The sequence below is a fragment of the Salmo salar genome, chromosome ssa10 (assembly GCF_905237065.1).
Source record: "Salmo salar chromosome ssa10, Ssal_v3.1, whole genome shotgun sequence".
NCBI classification, from domain to species: Eukaryota; Metazoa; Chordata; class Actinopteri; order Salmoniformes; family Salmonidae; genus Salmo; species Salmo salar.
In genome coordinates this window covers 117,439,990-117,458,151 of record NC_059451.1, presented here as the reverse complement: position 1 = coordinate 117,458,151, position 18,162 = coordinate 117,439,990, and the positions used below count along the sequence as shown (strand labels likewise).

At 46.7% G+C, this 18,162-nt stretch overlaps 1 protein-coding gene across 2 annotated transcripts; it reads left to right on the top strand.

Moving 5' to 3' along the window:
• Nucleotides 1-3,043: 3,043 nt before the first annotated feature.
• Nucleotides 3,044-18,162, top strand: LOC106561680 (ETS domain-containing protein Elk-3). Of its 2 annotated transcripts, none has more exons than XR_006757106.1 (5): nt 3,044-3,319; nt 10,675-10,883; nt 11,589-12,494; nt 16,312-16,645; nt 17,811-18,162. XR_006757106.1 is itself a non-coding variant. In XM_014125862.2 (5 exons), exons 2-5 carry the CDS (start codon nt 10,677-10,679, stop codon nt 17,901-17,903), a joined length of 1,329 nt encoding a protein of 442 aa, XP_013981337.1. In that variant the 5' UTR covers nt 3,044-3,319; nt 10,675-10,676; the 3' UTR covers nt 17,904-18,155. The 2 variants fall into 2 exon arrangements, 1 of the variants encoding a protein (XP_013981337.1); XM_014125862.2 differs by having other exon boundaries at nt 16,312-16,434; nt 17,811-18,155.

The following is an 18,162-nucleotide window of genomic DNA, read 5'->3' as shown; positions in this document are numbered from 1 at the left end:
GCTATCCAAGGTACCAAGTTCAGGGGCCAAACAGGCAACAGCCAATCAGGGGTGCGCACGGGAACCACGCCTCATTGTTTAGCTTGTTCCAAGGTGCAGTGGAATTTACTGGATTCATGGAAACCTTGGTGCGTGTAGGTCCTACAGTCCATATACAAGAGTATGTGGACACCCCTTAAAATGAATGGATTTGGCTATTTCAGCCACACCCGTTGCTGACAGGTGTATAAAATCGAGCACACAGCCATGCATTCTCCATGGACAAACATTGGCAGTAGAACGGCCTTACTGAAGAGCTCAGTTGCTTTCAATATGGCACAGTCATAGGATGCCACCTTTCCAACAAGTCAGTTTGTCAAATTTCTGCCCTGCTAGAGCTGCCCCGGTCAACTGTAAGTGCTGTTATTGTGAAGTGGAAATGTCTAGGAGCAATAACGTCTCAGCCGCAAAGTGGTAGGCCACACAAGCTCACAGAATGGGACCTCCGAGTGCTGAAGCGCGGAAAAACCGTCTGTCCTCAGTTGCAACACTCACTACCGAGTTCCAAACTGCCTCTGGAAGCAAAGTCAGCACAAGAACTGTTTGTCGGGAGCTTCATGAAATGGGTTTCCATGGCCGAACAGCACCACGCAAGCCTAAGATCACCATGCGCAATAACATGCGCAATGCCAAGCGTCGGCTGGAGTGGTGTAAAGATCGCCGACATTGGATTCCGGAGCAGTGGAAATGCGTTCTCTGGAGTGATGAATCACCCTTCACCATCTGGCAGTCTGACAGACAAATCTGGGTTTGGGGGTGCCAAGAGAACACTACCTGTCCGAATGCATAGTGCCAACTGTAAAGTTTGGTGGAGGAGGGATGATGGTCTGGGGCTGTTTTTCATGGTTTGGGCTAGGCCCCTTAGTTCCAGTGAAGGGAAATATTAACGCTACACTACAATGACGTTCTAGACGATTCTGTGCTTCCAACTTTGTGGTAACAGGTTGGGAAGGCCCTTTCCTGTTTCAGCATGACAATGCCCTCGTGCACAAGGCAAGGTACATACAGAAATAGTTTGTCGAGATCGGTATTGAAGAACTTGACTGGCCTGCACAGAGCCCTGACCTCAACCCCATCGAACACCTTTGCGATAAATTGGAACGCCGAGCCAAGCCTAATCGCACAACATCAGTACCCGACTTCACTAATGCTCTTGTGGCTGAATGGAAGCAAGTTCCCGCAGCAATGTTCCAACATCTAGCGGAAAGCCTTCCCAGAAGACTGAAGGCTGTTCTAGCAGCAAAGGGGGGACCAACTCCATATTAATGCCCATGATTTTGAAATGAGATGTGCGACGAGCAGATACTAGATACTATCCTATTTTGGCTAAATAACTCTCTCTTTCTCTCTCTGGCTCTCTCTGTGTTCTATGTTCTATGTTCTATACTGTATGTTCTATGTTCTATACTGTATGTTCTATGTTCTATACTGTATGTTCTATGCTCTATACTGTATGTTCTGTGTTCTATGTTCTATACTGTATGTTCTATACTGTATGTTCTATGTTCTATACAGTATGTTCTATACTGCATGTTCTATGTTCTATACTATATGTTCTATGTTCTATGATTATGTACCGCTACAGAGGGTAGTGCGTACGGCCCAGTACATCACTGAGGCCGAGCTCCCTGCCATCCAGGACCTCTATACCAGGCGGTGTCAGAGGAAGGCCCTAAAAACATTCCAGTCACCCAAGTCATTGACTTGGCAAGCGGTACAGATGCACCAAATCTGGAACCACCAGGACTCTGAACAGCTTCTGCCCCCAAAGCCATAAGATTGCGAAATAGTTAGTTAAATAGTTAAGCTCACCCGGACTATCTGCATTGACCCTTTTTGCACTAACTCTTTTGACTCGTCACACACGCTGCAGCGACTGTTTATCTATCCTGTTGCCTAGTCACTCTATCCCTACCTATATATACATATCTATCTCAATCACCACTCAGCGCTGCACAGCGACTTGGTACTGATATAGCCATATAGCCAAGTTGTCGTTACTCATTGTGTTACTTATTTATTCCTCGTGTTATTCTTTTTCTATTATTTCTCTTTTTTCCTCTCTGTATTGTTGGAAGGGCCCATAAGCATTTCACTAGATTTCCATTGAACAAGGTTTAATAGACAAAAGCAATGTTGCAACAACAACAAAAATCCTTGCGACATGTGTAATGGAAACAGCAGCTATAGGAGAAACTTTCTAAAAATCGACAACATTTTTTATCTGTTTGATAGGAGTGATTTTTTATATAATGCGAGAAATTATTTGGTAAATGGTGTTTTTTTTGTTGTTAAATGAATGATGATTGCAGAATCATTTTTGAAGGTACGCAGGGCATATGTCACCACGTACAAATTGTATTGTCCGTGCTGGTGCTGCAGACTGCTATATCATCCACTAATGCAGAACTATTAAAGGCTCTGTGCACCACTTTTGTGAGAATTTTCATTTTCTTTTTTTTTTTTTTATATATTTTTTTATTCAGATTTTTCAGGGCAGCACCCTCAGCACCCATACTTCCTGAGACATGAAATAGATAGATGGGAGGGCATACGGGTTGGCCAAATTATTAATGTGTAATTTGTCTAAATGGGTAATGGAAACACTTCAACCACTACATTTGTATTGGACACTTTCAGTTTTTACAGCTGTTTTTAATCGACACAACACAGTTTAATGGAAACACATTTTTCTATCCAAACTTTCTAAATGTCCACAGAAAAACAACTGAACTTAGTGGAAACACAGCTACTGTTAGTCTACACTTGTTGTTTACGAAACATGTGACAAATACAATTGTATTCTATTTGATGTCAGCTTAACTGTTGAGTAAGTTGGAGAGTTACAATATTACCATGTGTGTTATAATCGAGAGCAACGTTGGCCATCGGCGCGTAGAGAGAGAGAGAGAGAAAGAGAGAGAGAGAGAGAGAGAGAGAGAGAGAGAGAGAGAGAGAGAGAGAGAGAGAGAGAGAGAGAGAGAGAGAGAGAGAGAGAGAGAGAGAGAGAGAGAGAGAGAGAGAGGGAGGAGGAAAGGCGTGTTTACATAGACGGCAAAACGCCTGGGGAATCGTAGGGAAGAGGAAGCCAGCCGGCTCTCTGTCTGCCTGCTCCAACTTCCTGCTCAGAAAGAGAAAAAGAAGCCAGGATCCTATTTCAGTCCAGCAGAGCCATGTAGCCAAGCTAGACGGCAGTCAGAATGGAAAAACAAGGGGTCATACAAATTTCATCATAAACTTTTTCAAGGAGTTTCAAGGAAAGGCAAACAAGAGATCGCAGGTAATGTAAAAACAAGTAAATGTGTTTTTATGTTATGTTATTATGGTTTTTCATTGTTTCTTTGATAGTGAAAAGTCAACATGGATTTTGAAAGGTAGGTTGATGAATTAGGTAAACTGATCTCAATTATTGTAGATTATATGTGTGAGTAGACCACATGTGGACAGGTAGTTTTGTTTCTAGTCTATACCAAAATTCATAAATTCATAAAGCTAGATGTATTGTTGCTGTTTATTCACGTTTTACTGTAAACTCAGTGTAACAGAGGAATAGAATAGGATCTTTCAGCAAGAGAGTTTCTAGTTTGTCTGGTCTGGAGTAGACTATACAACATTTCTACGAGCTTCCGGTTTGCATCTGTCTGGTAGTGAAAACATCTTCAAACTTTGTCAGTGAGACAGAAAAATAAATACACAGTATTGGAGTGTGTCTATTTCAACTCTGTCTAATCTCCTGTGTGAATTATGTTTTAGTCATACTATTCTATTCAAAAGTAAGAGAATGAGACAGACAGTTACATAAATAGATAATAAAAAAGAAGTTGGGTATTATACAGAGCTACCTAGATTCAACTCAAAACACCGCTTGGGCTTTCTGAAGCTGGCCGTATGTAACGACTATGGGGTTCACTCGCAATCGGTGGTTGGATTTTCCAGCGAGCGACGGACTGTGAATGTGAACAGGAAGAGAGCAGATTTAGTCATGGTTAAGTTGTCTCCACACACAGCACCTAATCACATTAGGAGTTTCCGTTCCCCAAAACACTGGATGGCTTTGTGTGAACTCTGAATAACCAGGAAGATCATGGTTCATATTACAAAGGTGACAAATGTTTTCGCACAAAACTGTGTTTAAATGATTGCTGAGGTGACGTGGAAAGTTGAACTTAATTAAATCAAATCAAATCAAATTTTATTTGTCACATGCGTCGAATACAACAGGTGTAGACCTTACAGTGAAATGCTTACTTACAAGCCCCTAACCAACATTGCAGTTTTAAGAAAAAAACTAAAAAAATAACGAGATAAGAATAACAAGAAATTAAAGAGCAGCAGTAAATAACAATAGTGGGGTTATATACAGGGGGTACCAGTACAGAGTCAATGTGCGGGGGCACCGGTGTTGAGGTAATTATGTACATGTAGGTAGTTATTAAAGTGGCTATGCATAGATAATAACAGAGAGTGCCAGCAGCGTAGAAGGGGAGGGGGGGGGGGGGCAATGCAAATAATCTGGGCAGTCATTTAATTAGCTGTTCTTATGGCTTGGGGGTAGAAGCTATTTAGAAGCCTCTTGGACCTAGTCTTGGCGTTCTGGTACCGCTTTCCATGCGGTAGCAGAGAGAACACTCTATGACTAGGGTGGCTGGAGTCTTAGACAATTTTTAGGGTCTTCCTCTGACACCGCCTGGTATAAAGGACCTGGAAGGCAGGAAGCTTGGCCCCAGTGATGTACTGGGCTGTACGCACTACCCTCTGTATTGCCTTGCGGTTGGAGGCCGAGCAGTTGCCATACCAGGCAGGGATGCAACCCGTCAGGATGCTCTCGATGGTGCATCTGTAAAACCTTTTGAGGATCTGAGGACCCATGCCAAATCTTTTCAGTCTCCTGAGGGGGAATAGGCTTTGTCGTGCCCTCTTCACAACTGTCTTGGTGTGCTTGGACCATGTTAGTTTGTTGGTGATGTGGATGCCAAGGAACTTGAAGCTCTCAGCCTGATCCACTACAGCCCCGTCGTTTCTCTGTAGTCCACAATCATCTCCTTTGTCTTGATCACGTTGAGGGAGAAGTTGTTGTCCTTCCACCACACTGTCAGGTCTCTGACCTCCTCCCTATAGGCTGTCTCATCGTTGTCTGTGATCAGGCCTACCACTGTTGTGTCATCTGCAAACTTGATGATGGTGTTGGAGTCGTGCCTGGTCGTGCAGTCATGAGTGAACAGGGAGTACAGGAGGGGACTGAGCCCCTGAGGGGCCCCCGTGTTGAGGATCAGTGTGGCGGATGTGTTGTTACCTACTCTTACTACCTAGGGGTGGCCCATCAGGATGTCCAGGATCCAGTTGCAGAGGGAGGTGTTTGGTCCCAGGGTCCTTAGCTTAATGATGAGCTTTGAGGGCACTATGGTGTTGAATGCTGAGGAGTAGTCAATGAATAGCATTCTCACATAGGTGTTCCTTTTGTCCAGGTGTGAAAGGGCAGTGTGGAGTGCAATAGAGATTGCGTCATCTGTGGATTTGTTGGTGCGGTATGCAAATTGGAGTGGGTGTAGGGTTTCTGGGATAATTGTGTTGATGTGAGCCATGACGAGCTTTTCAAAGTATTTCATGGCTACAGAAGTGAGTGCTACGGGTCGGTAGTCATTTAGGCAAGTTACCTTAGTGTTCTTGGGCACAGAGACTATGGTGGTCTGCTTGAAACATGTTGGTATTATAGACTCAGACAGGGAGAGGTTGAAAATGTTAGTGAAGACACTTGCCAGTTGGTCAGCACATGCTCAGAGTACACGTCCTGGTAATCCATCTGGCCCTGCGGCCTTGTGAATGTTGACCTGTTTGAAGGTCTTACATCGGCGGCGGAGAGCGTGATCACACAGTCGTCCGGAACAGCTGATGCTCTCATGCATGTTTCAGTGTTACTTGCCTCGAAGAGAGCATAGAAGTCATTTAACTCGTCTGGTTGGCTCATGTCATTGGGAAGCTCTTGGCTGTGCTTCCCTTTGTAGTCTCTTAATAGTTTGCATCCCCTGCCACATCTGACGAGCGTCTGAGCCGGTGTAGTATGATTCAATCTTAGTCCTGTATTGATGCTTGCCTGTTTGATGGTTTGTCGGAGTGCAGCTTCCGGGTTTAGCTCAGTGCGAATGTTGCCTGTAAGCCATGGTTTCTGGTTGGGGTATGTACGTACAGTCACTGTGGGGACGACGTCCTTGATTCTTCCAGGAAGAATCCCGGAACATATTCCAGTCTGTGCTAGCAAAACAGTCCTGTAGTTTTGCATCTGCTACTTCTGACCACTTTTTTTTATAGACCGAGTCACTGGTGCTTCCTGCTTTAATTTTTGCTTGTAAGCAGGAATCAGGAGGATAGAATTGTGGTCAGATTTGCCAAATGGAGGGTGAGGGAGAGCTTTGTACGCGTCTCTGTGTGTGGAGTAAAGGTGTTGTAGAATTTGTTTTCCCTCTGGTTGCACATTTAACATGCTGATAGAAATGATGTAAAGCTGATTTAAGTTTCCCTGCATTAAAGTCCCCCGGCCACTAGGAACCCTAAACATAGAATGCCCTCTTAAAGCAGTCATTTGTTTTGTCCTAGTATATGTCCAAGGGGTGGAGTGTGAGAGGGACAGTTTCACTTGATCCCATGACCCAGGCAGGCAGTGAGTCGGAAGTGGAACAGGATTGGGGAAATGCGCCCCATAGTGTTGGATCCCCCCTCTCCCTACCAATGTGTCCTTGACAGTAGAATAGGAGGAAGTCCTGACTTTGACAGTTTTGTGGTTTGACATAACAGATAGAAAACTCTAGGGATACTTTGTGCCGGAAATGTGTTCTGACGATGTGTGTGTATGTTTGTGTGTATGTGTCTAGGTGTGTACGTGTGTGTGTGTGTACTACGTAAGCATGTGTCCGTACGCGTGTGTGTGTCCGTACGCGTGTGTGTGTCCGTACGCGCGCGCGCGTGTGTGTGTGTGTGTGTGTGTGTGTGTGTAGGTTTGATAATGCATTCATTGATCAGGGTCAATAATATTTCACTTTCCTCATCAGAACACCGATCATTGAGTTTGTCTCATATTAAACCAGAACCAGAGAACAGTTTCCCAGGTTATTCCCTATGAAGTGCATTACTTTAGACAAGACTATTCCCTATGAAGTGCACTACTTTAGACAAGACTATTCCCTATGAAGTGCACTACTTTAGACAAGACTATTCCCTATGAAGTGCACTACTTTAGACAAGACTATTCCCTATGAAGTGCACTACTTTAGACAAGACAACTCCCTATGAAGTGCACTACTTTAGACAAGACTATTCCCTATGAAGTGCACTACTTTAGACAAGACTATTCCCTATGAAGTGCACTACTTTAGACAAGACTATTCCCTATGAAGTGCACTACTTTAGACAAGACTATTCCCTATGAAGTGCACTACTTTAGACAAGACTATTCCCTATGAAGTGCACTACTTTAGACAAGACTATTCCCTATGAAGTGCACTACTTTAGACAAGACTACTCCCTATGAAGTGTACTACTTTAGACAAGACTATTCCCTATGAAGTGCACTACTTTAGACAAGACTACTCCCTATGAAGTGCACTACTTTAGACAAGACTATTCCCTATGAAGTGCACTACTTTAGACAAGACTATTCCCTATGAAGTGCACTACTTTAGACAAGACTATTCCCTATGAAGTGCACTACTTTAGACAAGACTATTCCCTATGAAGTGCACTACTGTAGACAAGACTATTCCCTATGAAGTGCACTACTTTAGATAAGACTATTCCCTATGAAGTGCACTACTTTAGACAAGACTATTCCATATGAAGACCACTACTTTAGACAAGACTATTCCCTATGAAGTGCACTACTTTAGACAAGACTACTCTCTATGAAGTGCACTACTTTAGACAAGACTACTCCCTATGAAGTGCACTACTTTAGACAAGACTATTCCCTATGAAGTGCACTACTTTAGACAAGACTATTCCCTATGAAGTGCACTACTTTAGACAAGACTATTCTCTATGAAGTGCACTACTTTAGACAAGACTATTCCCTATGAAGTGCACTACTTTAGACAAGACTATTCCCTATGAAGTGCACTACTTTAGACAAGACTATTCCCTATGAAGTGCACTACTTTAGACAAGACTACTCCCTATGAAGTGCACTACTTTAGACAAGACTATTCTCTATGAAGTGCACTACTTTAGACAAGACTATTCTCTATGAAGTGTACTACTTTAGACAAGACTAGTCAGCCTGTGTGCTAGCGTGTAGACTGTGATTAACCAGGCAGACAGGAACTCATAGGACTGCACATTCCTCCATTAAACGACAAAACCCACCCTGGTCGCTCCTCCCCGTCTTCCCCTCTCTCGCTCTCCCTCTCGGCCCGTCATACTTCCTGTAGCCTCAGCCAGGTTGGACCGCAGCATACTTCTGGCTTGAGCTGTTGTTCCTACTTTACCCCCCCCCCCCCCCCATCTCCTCTGTTACTTTACATTACACATACTAGTCTGCACTGTTCTATTTCACACTGTGACTTGTCTTCACACGTCACAGTGTAGGCTACTACAGCTACTACAGCAACAGGCTAGGAACAGCCCAGGGTCACCCTCCGGCGGCTGGCCTATTGTCCATCCTCCAGCCTGCTCCTGGACAGTACAACAACCCTGGTTCAGTGATGGAAAAAGTGCCCAATTTTCACACTAGAGTAAAAGTGAAGATACCGTAATAGAAAATAACTAATGTAAAAGTGAAAGTCACCCAGTAAAATACTACTTGAGTAAAAGTTTAAAAGTATTTGGTTTTAAATATACTTAAGTATCAAAAGTAAATGTAATTGCTCAAATATTAAAGTATAAATCATTTCAAATTCCTTATATTAAGCAAACCAGATGGCACGATTTTCTTGTTTTTTAATTTTATTTATGGATAGCCAGCGGCACACCCAGGCATCATTTATAAACAAAATATTTGTGTTCAGTGAGTCTGACAGATCAGAGGCAGTAGGGATGACCAGGGATGTTCTCTGTTTAGTGAGTCCTCCAGATCAGAGGTAGTAGGGACGACCAGGGATAATCTCTGTTTAGTGAGTCCTCCAGATCAGAGGTAGTAGGGATGACCGGGGATGTTCTCTGTTTAGTGAGTCCTCCAGATCAGAGGTTGTAGGGACGACCGGGGATGTTCTCTGTTTAGTGAGTCCTCCAGATCAGAGGCAGTAGGGATGACCGGGGATGTTCTCTGTTTAGTGAGTCCTCCAGATCAGAGGCAGTAGGGATGACCGGGGATGTTCTCTGTTTAGTGAGTCCTCCAGATCAGAGGCAGTAGGGATGACCAGGGATGTTCTCTGTTTAGTGAGTCCTCCAGATCAGAGGCAGTAGGGATGACCAGGGATGTTCTCTGTTTAGTGAGTCCTCCAGATCAGAGGCAGTAGGGATGACCAGGGATGTTCTCTGTTTAGTGAGTCCTCCAGATCAGAGGCAGTAGGGACAACCAGGGATGTTCTCTGTTTAGTGAGTCCTCCAGATCAGAGGCAGTAGGGATGACCAGGGATGTTCTCTGTTTAGTGAGTCCACCAGATCAGAGGCAGTAGGGACGACCAGGGATGTTCTCTGTTTAGTGAGTCCTCCAGATCAGAGGCAGTAGGGATGACCAGGGATGTTCTCTGTTTAGTGAGTCCTCCAGATCAGAGGCAGTAGGGACGACCAGGGATGTTCTCTGTTTAGTGAGTCCTCCAGATCAGAGGCAGTAGGGATGACCAGGGATGTTCTCTGTTTAGTGAGTCCTCCAGATCAGAGGCAGTAGGGACGACCAGGGATGTTCTCTGTTTAGTGAGTCCTCCAGATCAGAGGCAGTAGGGATGACCAGGGATGTTCTCTGTTTAGTGAGTCCTCCAGATCAGAGGCAGTAGGGATGACCAGGGATGTTCTCTGTTTAGTGAGTCCTCCAGATCAGAGGCAGTAGGGACGACCAGGGATGTTCTCTGTTTAGTGAGTCCTCCAGATCAGAGGCAGTAGGGATGACCAGGGATGTTCTCTGTTTAGTGAGTCCTCCAGATCAGAGGCAGTAGGGATGACCAGGGATGTTCTCTGTTTAGTGAGTCCTCCAGATCAGAGGCAGTAGGGACGACCAGGGATGTTCTCTGTTTAGTGAGTCCTCCAGATCAGAGGCAGTAGGGATGACCAGGGATGTTCTCTGTTTAGTGAGTCCACCAGATCAGAGGCAGTAGGGATGACCAGGGATGTTCTCTGTTTAGTGAGTCCTCCAGATCAGAGGCAGTAGGGATGACCAGGGATGTTCTCTGTTTAGTGAGTCCTCCAGATCAGAGGCAGTAGAGATGACCAGGGATGTTCTCTTGATAAGTGTGTGAATTAGACCATGTTCCTGTCCTGCTAAGCATTGAAAATGCAACCAGTACGTCTGGGTGTCAGGGAAAATGTTTGGAGTAAAAAGTACAATAATTTCTTTAGGAATCTAGTGAAGTAAAAGTTTTCAAAAATATAAATAGTAAAGTATAGACACAAAAATAAACTAGTTAAGTAGTACTTTAAATTGTTTTTACTTCTGTACTTTACACCACTGCACTGGTTCCATGTTGATGCCATCAATGGTCTATGACCCTCTAGGTATGGACAGTGCTATCACGCTGTGGCAGTTCCTGTTACAGCTGTTATTGGACCAGAGTCACAAGCACCTGATCTGCTGGACGTCCACTGAAGGGGAGTTTAAACTGCTCAAGTCAGAGGAGGTGGCCAAGCTGTGGGGGCTCCGCAAGAACAAAACCAACATGAACTACGACAAGCTGAGCAGAGCTCTGAGATACTACTATGACAAGGTACTACATTTACACTACACAAACAGTAAACTAAACACTACTACCACAATGTACAATTACTCACCCAGACATACTACTACAAATAAATGAGACTAATATGAACTACGACAAGCTGAGCTCTGAGATACTACTATATGACAAGGTACAGCCCTCTTGTTTGTTTGACATTTGGTTTTGATGTCACTTCACTCAAGGTACAGCCCTCTTGTATTAGAATACTCCCAACCACAGTTATTTCTGCACTGTTTATTTGACATTTCGGTCGATGTGACATTTCATGGTAACTTCATGCTGTTTATTGTTCTTCTTTTTCAACCCGAAGATCCCCACTGGCAGATAGTTCCACTTCCTCTTGTTTCACCTAACAAACAGCATAGCCCAGAGACGATGATGCATCACATACCCACACACTGTAGAATTTCAGACATTTTGTTATCATTTTAGATGGCTTTGGTAGCAATTTTTTTTTTTTCTATGAATGAAATGTTGAAATCAAAATGGTTGCGTCAACACTGATAATTTAGAGTTCTGTTATTTACTGACAATAGAAAATGAACATGTATGTGGTCTTCTTATCAGCTCATAAATGTGTATTAAATATTTTGTCTGTAATTATATATATGAATAAAATATTAGGGAATTCACAAAAACATTTTTCGGTTCAACCTGCACACTAATCTCAATATGATGTTCTATGTGCCCCAGAACATTATCAAGAAGGTGATCGGACAGAAGTTTGTCTACAAGTTTGTCTCATTCCCGGAAATATTAAAGATGGACCCAGCAGCAGTGGAGATGGGCTTGGCTTCTGGCCGGGTTACGCTCCACGAGGACCAGGACATCCAGGACCTGGATGTAGAGGAGGAGGAGGAAGAGGAGGAGGAGGCGCAGCAGCAGAGGAGGGCCCTGGGGGCAGCGTTAGGGGCGGCTGCGGCGGCCCAGCAGGCTGCGTGTCATAACAAGTACTTCTGCTCTGGCCTCTACTCTTCCTTCAGCATCAACACCCTCCATTCTCCTTCCGAGGAGTTGCTCCGGGCCCTGAGGGAGAGACAGGAGAGACAGCAGGACGAGGCCCGCTCCGGAGTCATCCGATTTGGGACGGGTACCACCGAGAGGACTCCACCCTCACTGTCCCTCATCAAGCCTGAGCCTTCATCACAATCCTTCAGCACCCACAGGCCATCCAAACCCTCCCCTCTCCACCATTATACCCAACACCAACACCAGCGCCACTCTCCGCCCTCCTCCTCCCACCACAGCCCTAACCCCCAGCCAGGGCCAGGCCGAGGAGGCTGGAGCCCAGAGGCTGAAGAGGAGGAGGAGGGGGAGGACTCTGACCAGGGAGCCCAGCCTTTGAATCTCTCTTCTGGGCTTAGAGAGAGAGAGCAGGCCCTGCAGCCTCCGGAGAAGAGGACCAATGGTGTTAGTAGGGTTAGTGGTAGTAGTCATGGAGACAGTTGTCATGGACTCCCACCCAAAACCAATAAGCCCAAATCCCTAGAGATCTCCGCCCCCTCCCTGCTCTTGACAGGAAGTGATATCGGCTCGATAGCCCTCAATAGCCCCGCCCTACCGTCCGGATCCCTCACCCACACCTTCTTCACTGCACAGGTATGGTGAACTATACTGCTATTTGACATGATACAGCACCAGTGAATACTTAACACTAGCATCATTAATAAACCCTATTTCCAACATCATAAAGTCAGGTAAACTGATTCCACTCCATATCAGGTTGCTGTTGTTGGGGAAGACTTGCCCACTCACATCTCACTCGTGAGTGATGCTAGTTAATCTTCTCTAAGATAGAGTATAGTGTTGGAGTGATTTTTCTTTCCTTCCCATCTGTACTGAGGCCTGCCTGGTTACGGGGGGAGATGGAGGCTGGAGTCTATCTGTGTCCCCAAAGCCCAGCTAGAGCAGGCCCAGACCGCTCAGCCACATCGGACCCAGTCTTCTAGATGATATGGGTCTTTTTACAGTACTATGTTACGGAGCACACGATCAAAACTCAAGCAGTATTCAAAAATTCACATCCAAATACAGATTTTCCAGTGTGTATTTTAGTTTGTGTTTTTTTTGTCATGTAAAAAAATCATGAGGCTTTGCTGAACCACATTTTCATCATCAGAAAGAAGACTTCTCCACAGACAGTGGTACAGCTTATACAGAAACAACAACTGAAACACTGTTTATAGCGGTGCAAAGGAAGACCAGAGGAAAAACAAGAGATTTACACATATCCTGTCCTAGTCAGAGAGAGAGAGAGAGAGAGAGAGAGAGAGAGAGAGAGAGAGAGAGAGAGAGGGTATGAGAGAGAGAGAGATGGTATGAGAGAGAGAGAGAAAGAGAGATGGTATGAGAGAGAGAGAGAGAAAGAGATGGTATGAGATGGTATGAGAGAGAGAGTATGAGAGAGAGAGAGAGAGAGAAGGTATGAGAGAGAGAGAGATGGTATGAGAGAGAGAGAGAGAAAGAGATGGTATGAGATGGTATGAGAGAGAGAGTATGAGAGAGAGAGAGAGAGAGAAGGTATGAGAGAGAGAGAGAGAGAGAGGGTATGAGAGAGAGAGATGGTATATGAGAGAGAGAGAAAGAGAGATGGTATGAGAGAGAGTATGAGAGAGAGAGAGAGAGAGAAGGTATGAGAGAGAGAGAGATGGTATGAGAGAGAGAGAGAGAGAGAAGGTATGAGAGAGAGAGAGATGGTATGAGAGAGAGAGAGAGAGAGAAGGTATGAGAGAGAGAGATGGTATATGAGAGAGAGAGAGAGAGAGAGAGAGAGAGAGGGTATGAGAGAGAGAGAGAGAGAGAGAGAGAGAGAGAGAGAGAGAGATGGTATGAGAGAGAGAGAGAGGGGGTATGAGAGAGAGAGATGGTATGAGAGAGAGGAGAGAGGGGGTATGAGAGAGAGAGAAAGAGAGAGAGAGAAGAGGGGGTATGAGAGAGAGAGAGAGAGAGAGAGAGAGAGAGAGAGAGAGAGAGAGAGAGAGAGAGAGATGGTATGAGAGAGAGAGAGAGAGAGAGAGAGAGAGAGAGAGAGAGAGGGGTATGAGAGTGAGATGGTATGAGAGAGAGAGAGATGGTATGAGAGAGGGAGAGGGAGAGGAGAGAGAGAGATGGTATGAGAGAGGGAGAGGGAGAGAGGGAGAGATGGTATGAGGTGGGGGGGCTAAGTGATACCATATGCTCCAATCATTCCATTAATATGAAGGAAAAGGCAGGCAGACCAGTCATGCAGGGCTGGGTCCCTCCACAATACTGGGTCCCTCTACATCTCCATCTGGAGTTGACAAGGGAGAGACAGAGGGGGAGATAAATTCATTTCATATGTTGCTCTCTAGCCCCTACAGGTGTTCAACGGGATATGATTACCTAGGAGTGAAACCTTAACAACATTCACCCTACCTCACCACCCTACCTCACCACCCTACCTCTCCACCCTACCTCACCACCCTACCTCTCCACCCTACCTCTCCACCCTACCTCTCCACCCTACCTCACCACCCTACCTCTTCACCCTACCTCACCACCCTACCTCTTCACCCTACCTCACCACCCTACCACCCTACCTCACCACCCTACCTCTCCACCCTACCTCACCACCCTACCTCTCCACTCTACCTCTCCACCCTACCTCTCCACCCTACCTCTACACCCTACCTCTCCACCCTACCTCTACACCCTACCTCTCCAACCTACCTCACCACCCTACCTCTCCAACCTACCTCACCACCCTACCTCTCCACTCTACCTCTCCACCCTACCTCACCACCCTACCTCTCCACCCTACCTCACCACCCTACCTCTCCACCCTACCTCTCCACCCTACCTCTCCACCCTACCTCACCACCCTACCTCTTCACCCTACCTCACCACCCTACCTCTTCACCCTACCTCTTCACCCTACCTCACCACCCTACCACCCTACCTCACCACCCTACCTCTCCACCCTACCTCACCACCCTACCTCTCCACCCTACCTCTCCACCCTACCTCTCCACCCTACCTCTACACCCTACCTCTCCACCCCTACCTCTACACCCCTACCTCTCCAACCTACCTCACCACCCTACCTCTCCAACCTACCTCACCACCCTACCTCTCCACTCTACCTCTCCACCCTACCTCACCACCCTACCTCTCCACTCTACCTCTCCACCCTACCTCACCACCCTACCTCTACCCTACCTCACCACCCTACCTCTCCACCCTACCTCACCACCCTACCTCACCACCCTACCTCTCCAACCTACCTCACCACCCTACCTCACCACCGTACCTCTCCACCCTACCTCACCACCCTACCTCTCCACTCTACCTCTCCACCCTACCTCACCACCCTACCTCTCCAACCTACCTCTCCACCCTACCTCACCACCCTACCTCTCCACTCTACCTCTCCACCCTACCTCTCCACCCTACCTCTACACCCTACCTCTACACCCTACCTCTCCAACCTACCTCACCACCCTACCTCTCCAACCTACCTCTCCAACCTACCTCACCACCCTACCTCTCCAACCTACCTCTCCAACCTACCTCACCACCCTACCTCTCCCACCTACCTCTCCACCCTACCTCACCACCCTACCTCTCCAACCTACCTCTCCAACCTACCTCTCCACTCTACCTCTCCACCCTACCTCACCACCCTACCTCTCCACCCTACCTCTCCAACCTACCTCTCCACCCTACCTCACCACCCTACCTCTCCAACCTACCTCACCACCCTACCTCTCCAACCTACCTCACCACCCTACCTCTCCAACCTACCTCTCCAACCTACCTCTCCACCCTACCTCTCCACCCTACCTCTCCACCCTACCTCACCACCCTACCTCACCAACCAACCTCTCCACCCTACCTCACCACCCTACCTCTCCACCCTACCTCACTACCCTACCTCACCACCCTACCTCTCCACCCTACCTCTCCACCCTACCTCACCACCCTACCTCTCCAACCTACCTCTCCAACCTACCTCACCACCCTACCTCTCCAACCTACCTCTCCAACCTACCTCTCCACCCTACCTCACCACCCTACCTCTCCACCCTACCTCTCCACCCTACCTCACCACCCTACCTCTCCAACCTACCTCTCCACCCTACCTCACCACCCTACCTCTCCAACCTACCTCTCCACCCTACCTCACCACCCTACCTCTCCACCCTACCTCACCACCGTACCTCTCCAACCTACCTCACCCTTGTATGGAAAGGAGGAACCAGACTTTGTTTAAGTTGTTCATAAGAACACCGAGTTGAGATATAAAACTCAAATACTCTTTACTCTCTCTGCCCTCCCCCTCTCTCTCCATCTTTCTCTCTGCCCCCCTCTTTCTCTCACTCTCTGCCCCCCCCCTCCATCTCTCTCTGCCCCCCCCGCTCTCTCTCTCTCTGCCCTTTTCATTTTCCCTCCCTAGACTCCATCTGGTCTGCTGCTGGGCCACAGCTCTCTGTTATCAGGCGTTCACTTTTGGAGCAGCCTAAGTCCCTCAGCCCCTCTGAGCCCGGCCAGACTACAAGGACACCGATCACTGTTTCAGGTAAAACCTGGAGGGAGGGAGTGAAAGACAGAAGTGCTGAATGGACTGTGTTTTTTTTGTTTACTCCCCAAGATGGGTAGTTGAGGAGGGAGTTCAGGGAGGGAGAGAAAGAAGGATGGATGGAGAGAGCGAGAGAGAGGAAGGAGGCAGAGGGACAGTGTTTGTTGGGTTGATCGCCACATCTTGTTCGTTTCCCCCCGAGGATGGACAGGTGAGGAAGGAGTTCTTAGACTGTTGAATTCCACTCAGCTGTAACGATGAGCATACCGTTCACATGTATGCTAATGTGTGTCAGCCAGAATCTATGTTATCATTTCTCTCCATGTCTTCCGTTGTCCAACCTCCTGACCTGCCCTGGTAAAATGTACAACTTTTTTCACATCCCTCTCTATCAATTTGATCTTAAGTACACTTACCTGTACCATTTTTCAGATGTTCTATACGCTCAGTGTGTGAATGAAGTGAGTTTGACTGCAATAACAGAGATCGACCTGGCTGGGTTTGTTACATTAGGAGAAGCTCTTTCGTCTCGAAGTCAGTATACCTCCAGTTTCAGCGTTAACATAGGCAGAGAGGGATAGATATCCTGTGAATACTTCCTGTTTTAGCCCAGGGGAGCCGAGGCGGTCTGATCTGGTTTCGGCGAGGGCTGATCCTGGTCCGCATCCCAAATGGCACCCTATCCTCTATATAGTGCACTACTTTTGACTAGTGCATTATGTAGGAAATAGGGTGCAGTGTGGGACACAGACCTGCTCCTCATTTGTGCAGCTATCCAGCCCTCCTCCTCCCCACCCAACATCACACACCTAAGCAGCCTCTTTGTGTACAATGCATAGTTCATTCACTTCACCCTCTATAGAGCCAGTTAGGGAGAGAGAAATGATCAGGAGGGAGGGAGAGGAGGAGGGAGGGAGGGAAGAAGCACAGTGCATAGAACAACAGGAAACTAGGATTACAGTTCCTCTGGTGATAGAAGCAGAGACCCGGGGTGTAATCATTCGTCAGATTCTGTTGCAACACGTTTTGCAACACGTTTTGCGACGGGAACCGTTTACTCCAAACTTAAAACGTTTTCAGGTTGGTCCCTCCCCATTTCTTTCAGTTTGCTTCCTAAAGTAAACAGTAAATGGTTTCCGTTGCAAAACGTTTTGAAACATACAAAATGTTTTACAACAGAATCCGACTAATGAATACACCCCTTGACAAGGCTTCTGTGAATTGGAAACATTGTGAATTTGTTGCAAAGATTGAAACACTGTGGGACAGCATTATATGCAGTGTGTAGGCCTCTTCTTTCTTCATTGCCCAGCACTAGATTTAGAAAGTTTAGGAGCATTGGCTGAACCTCCACACCTCTCTTTCTCTGTCCACAGTACCCCAACCTAATGAATGGACACCTCCCCCTGCCAAACTTGGACGGGTCCCCCTCACCCCTGCTCCTGTCCCCTGCCAATCACAAGTCATGATTCAGGCTCTCAAAACCCAATCCAGCTCATTGGACCAACTGCCACCTGCATCAAGCATCATGAATTCCCATCAGCCTTCACTTGATTTTCTTCCAAATTGTCTTATGATTTGGAGTCTCAACCCCCCCTCATCCCCCATCCATCTCAACCCCCCCTCATCCATCTCAACCCCCCCCCACTCATCTCACCTCCCCTCATCCATCTCAACCCCCCATCCATCTCAACCCCCCTCATCCATCTCAACCCCCCCACTCATCTC

Bases quoted from the DNA above. Each gene is read 5' to 3' on its own strand.
- LOC106561680 (XM_014125862.2), top strand. From the start codon at position 10,677: ATGGACAGTGCTATCACGCTGTGGCAGTTCCTGTTACAGCTGTTATTG. The intron at 12,495-16,311 runs GTATGGTGAACT...TTCCCTCCCTAG, and splicing joins ACACCTTCTTCACTGCACAG to ACTCCATCTGGTCTGCTGCT. The intron at 16,435-17,810 runs GTAAAACCTGGA...CTCTGTCCACAG, and splicing joins GACACCGATCACTGTTTCAG to TACCCCAACCTAATGAATGG.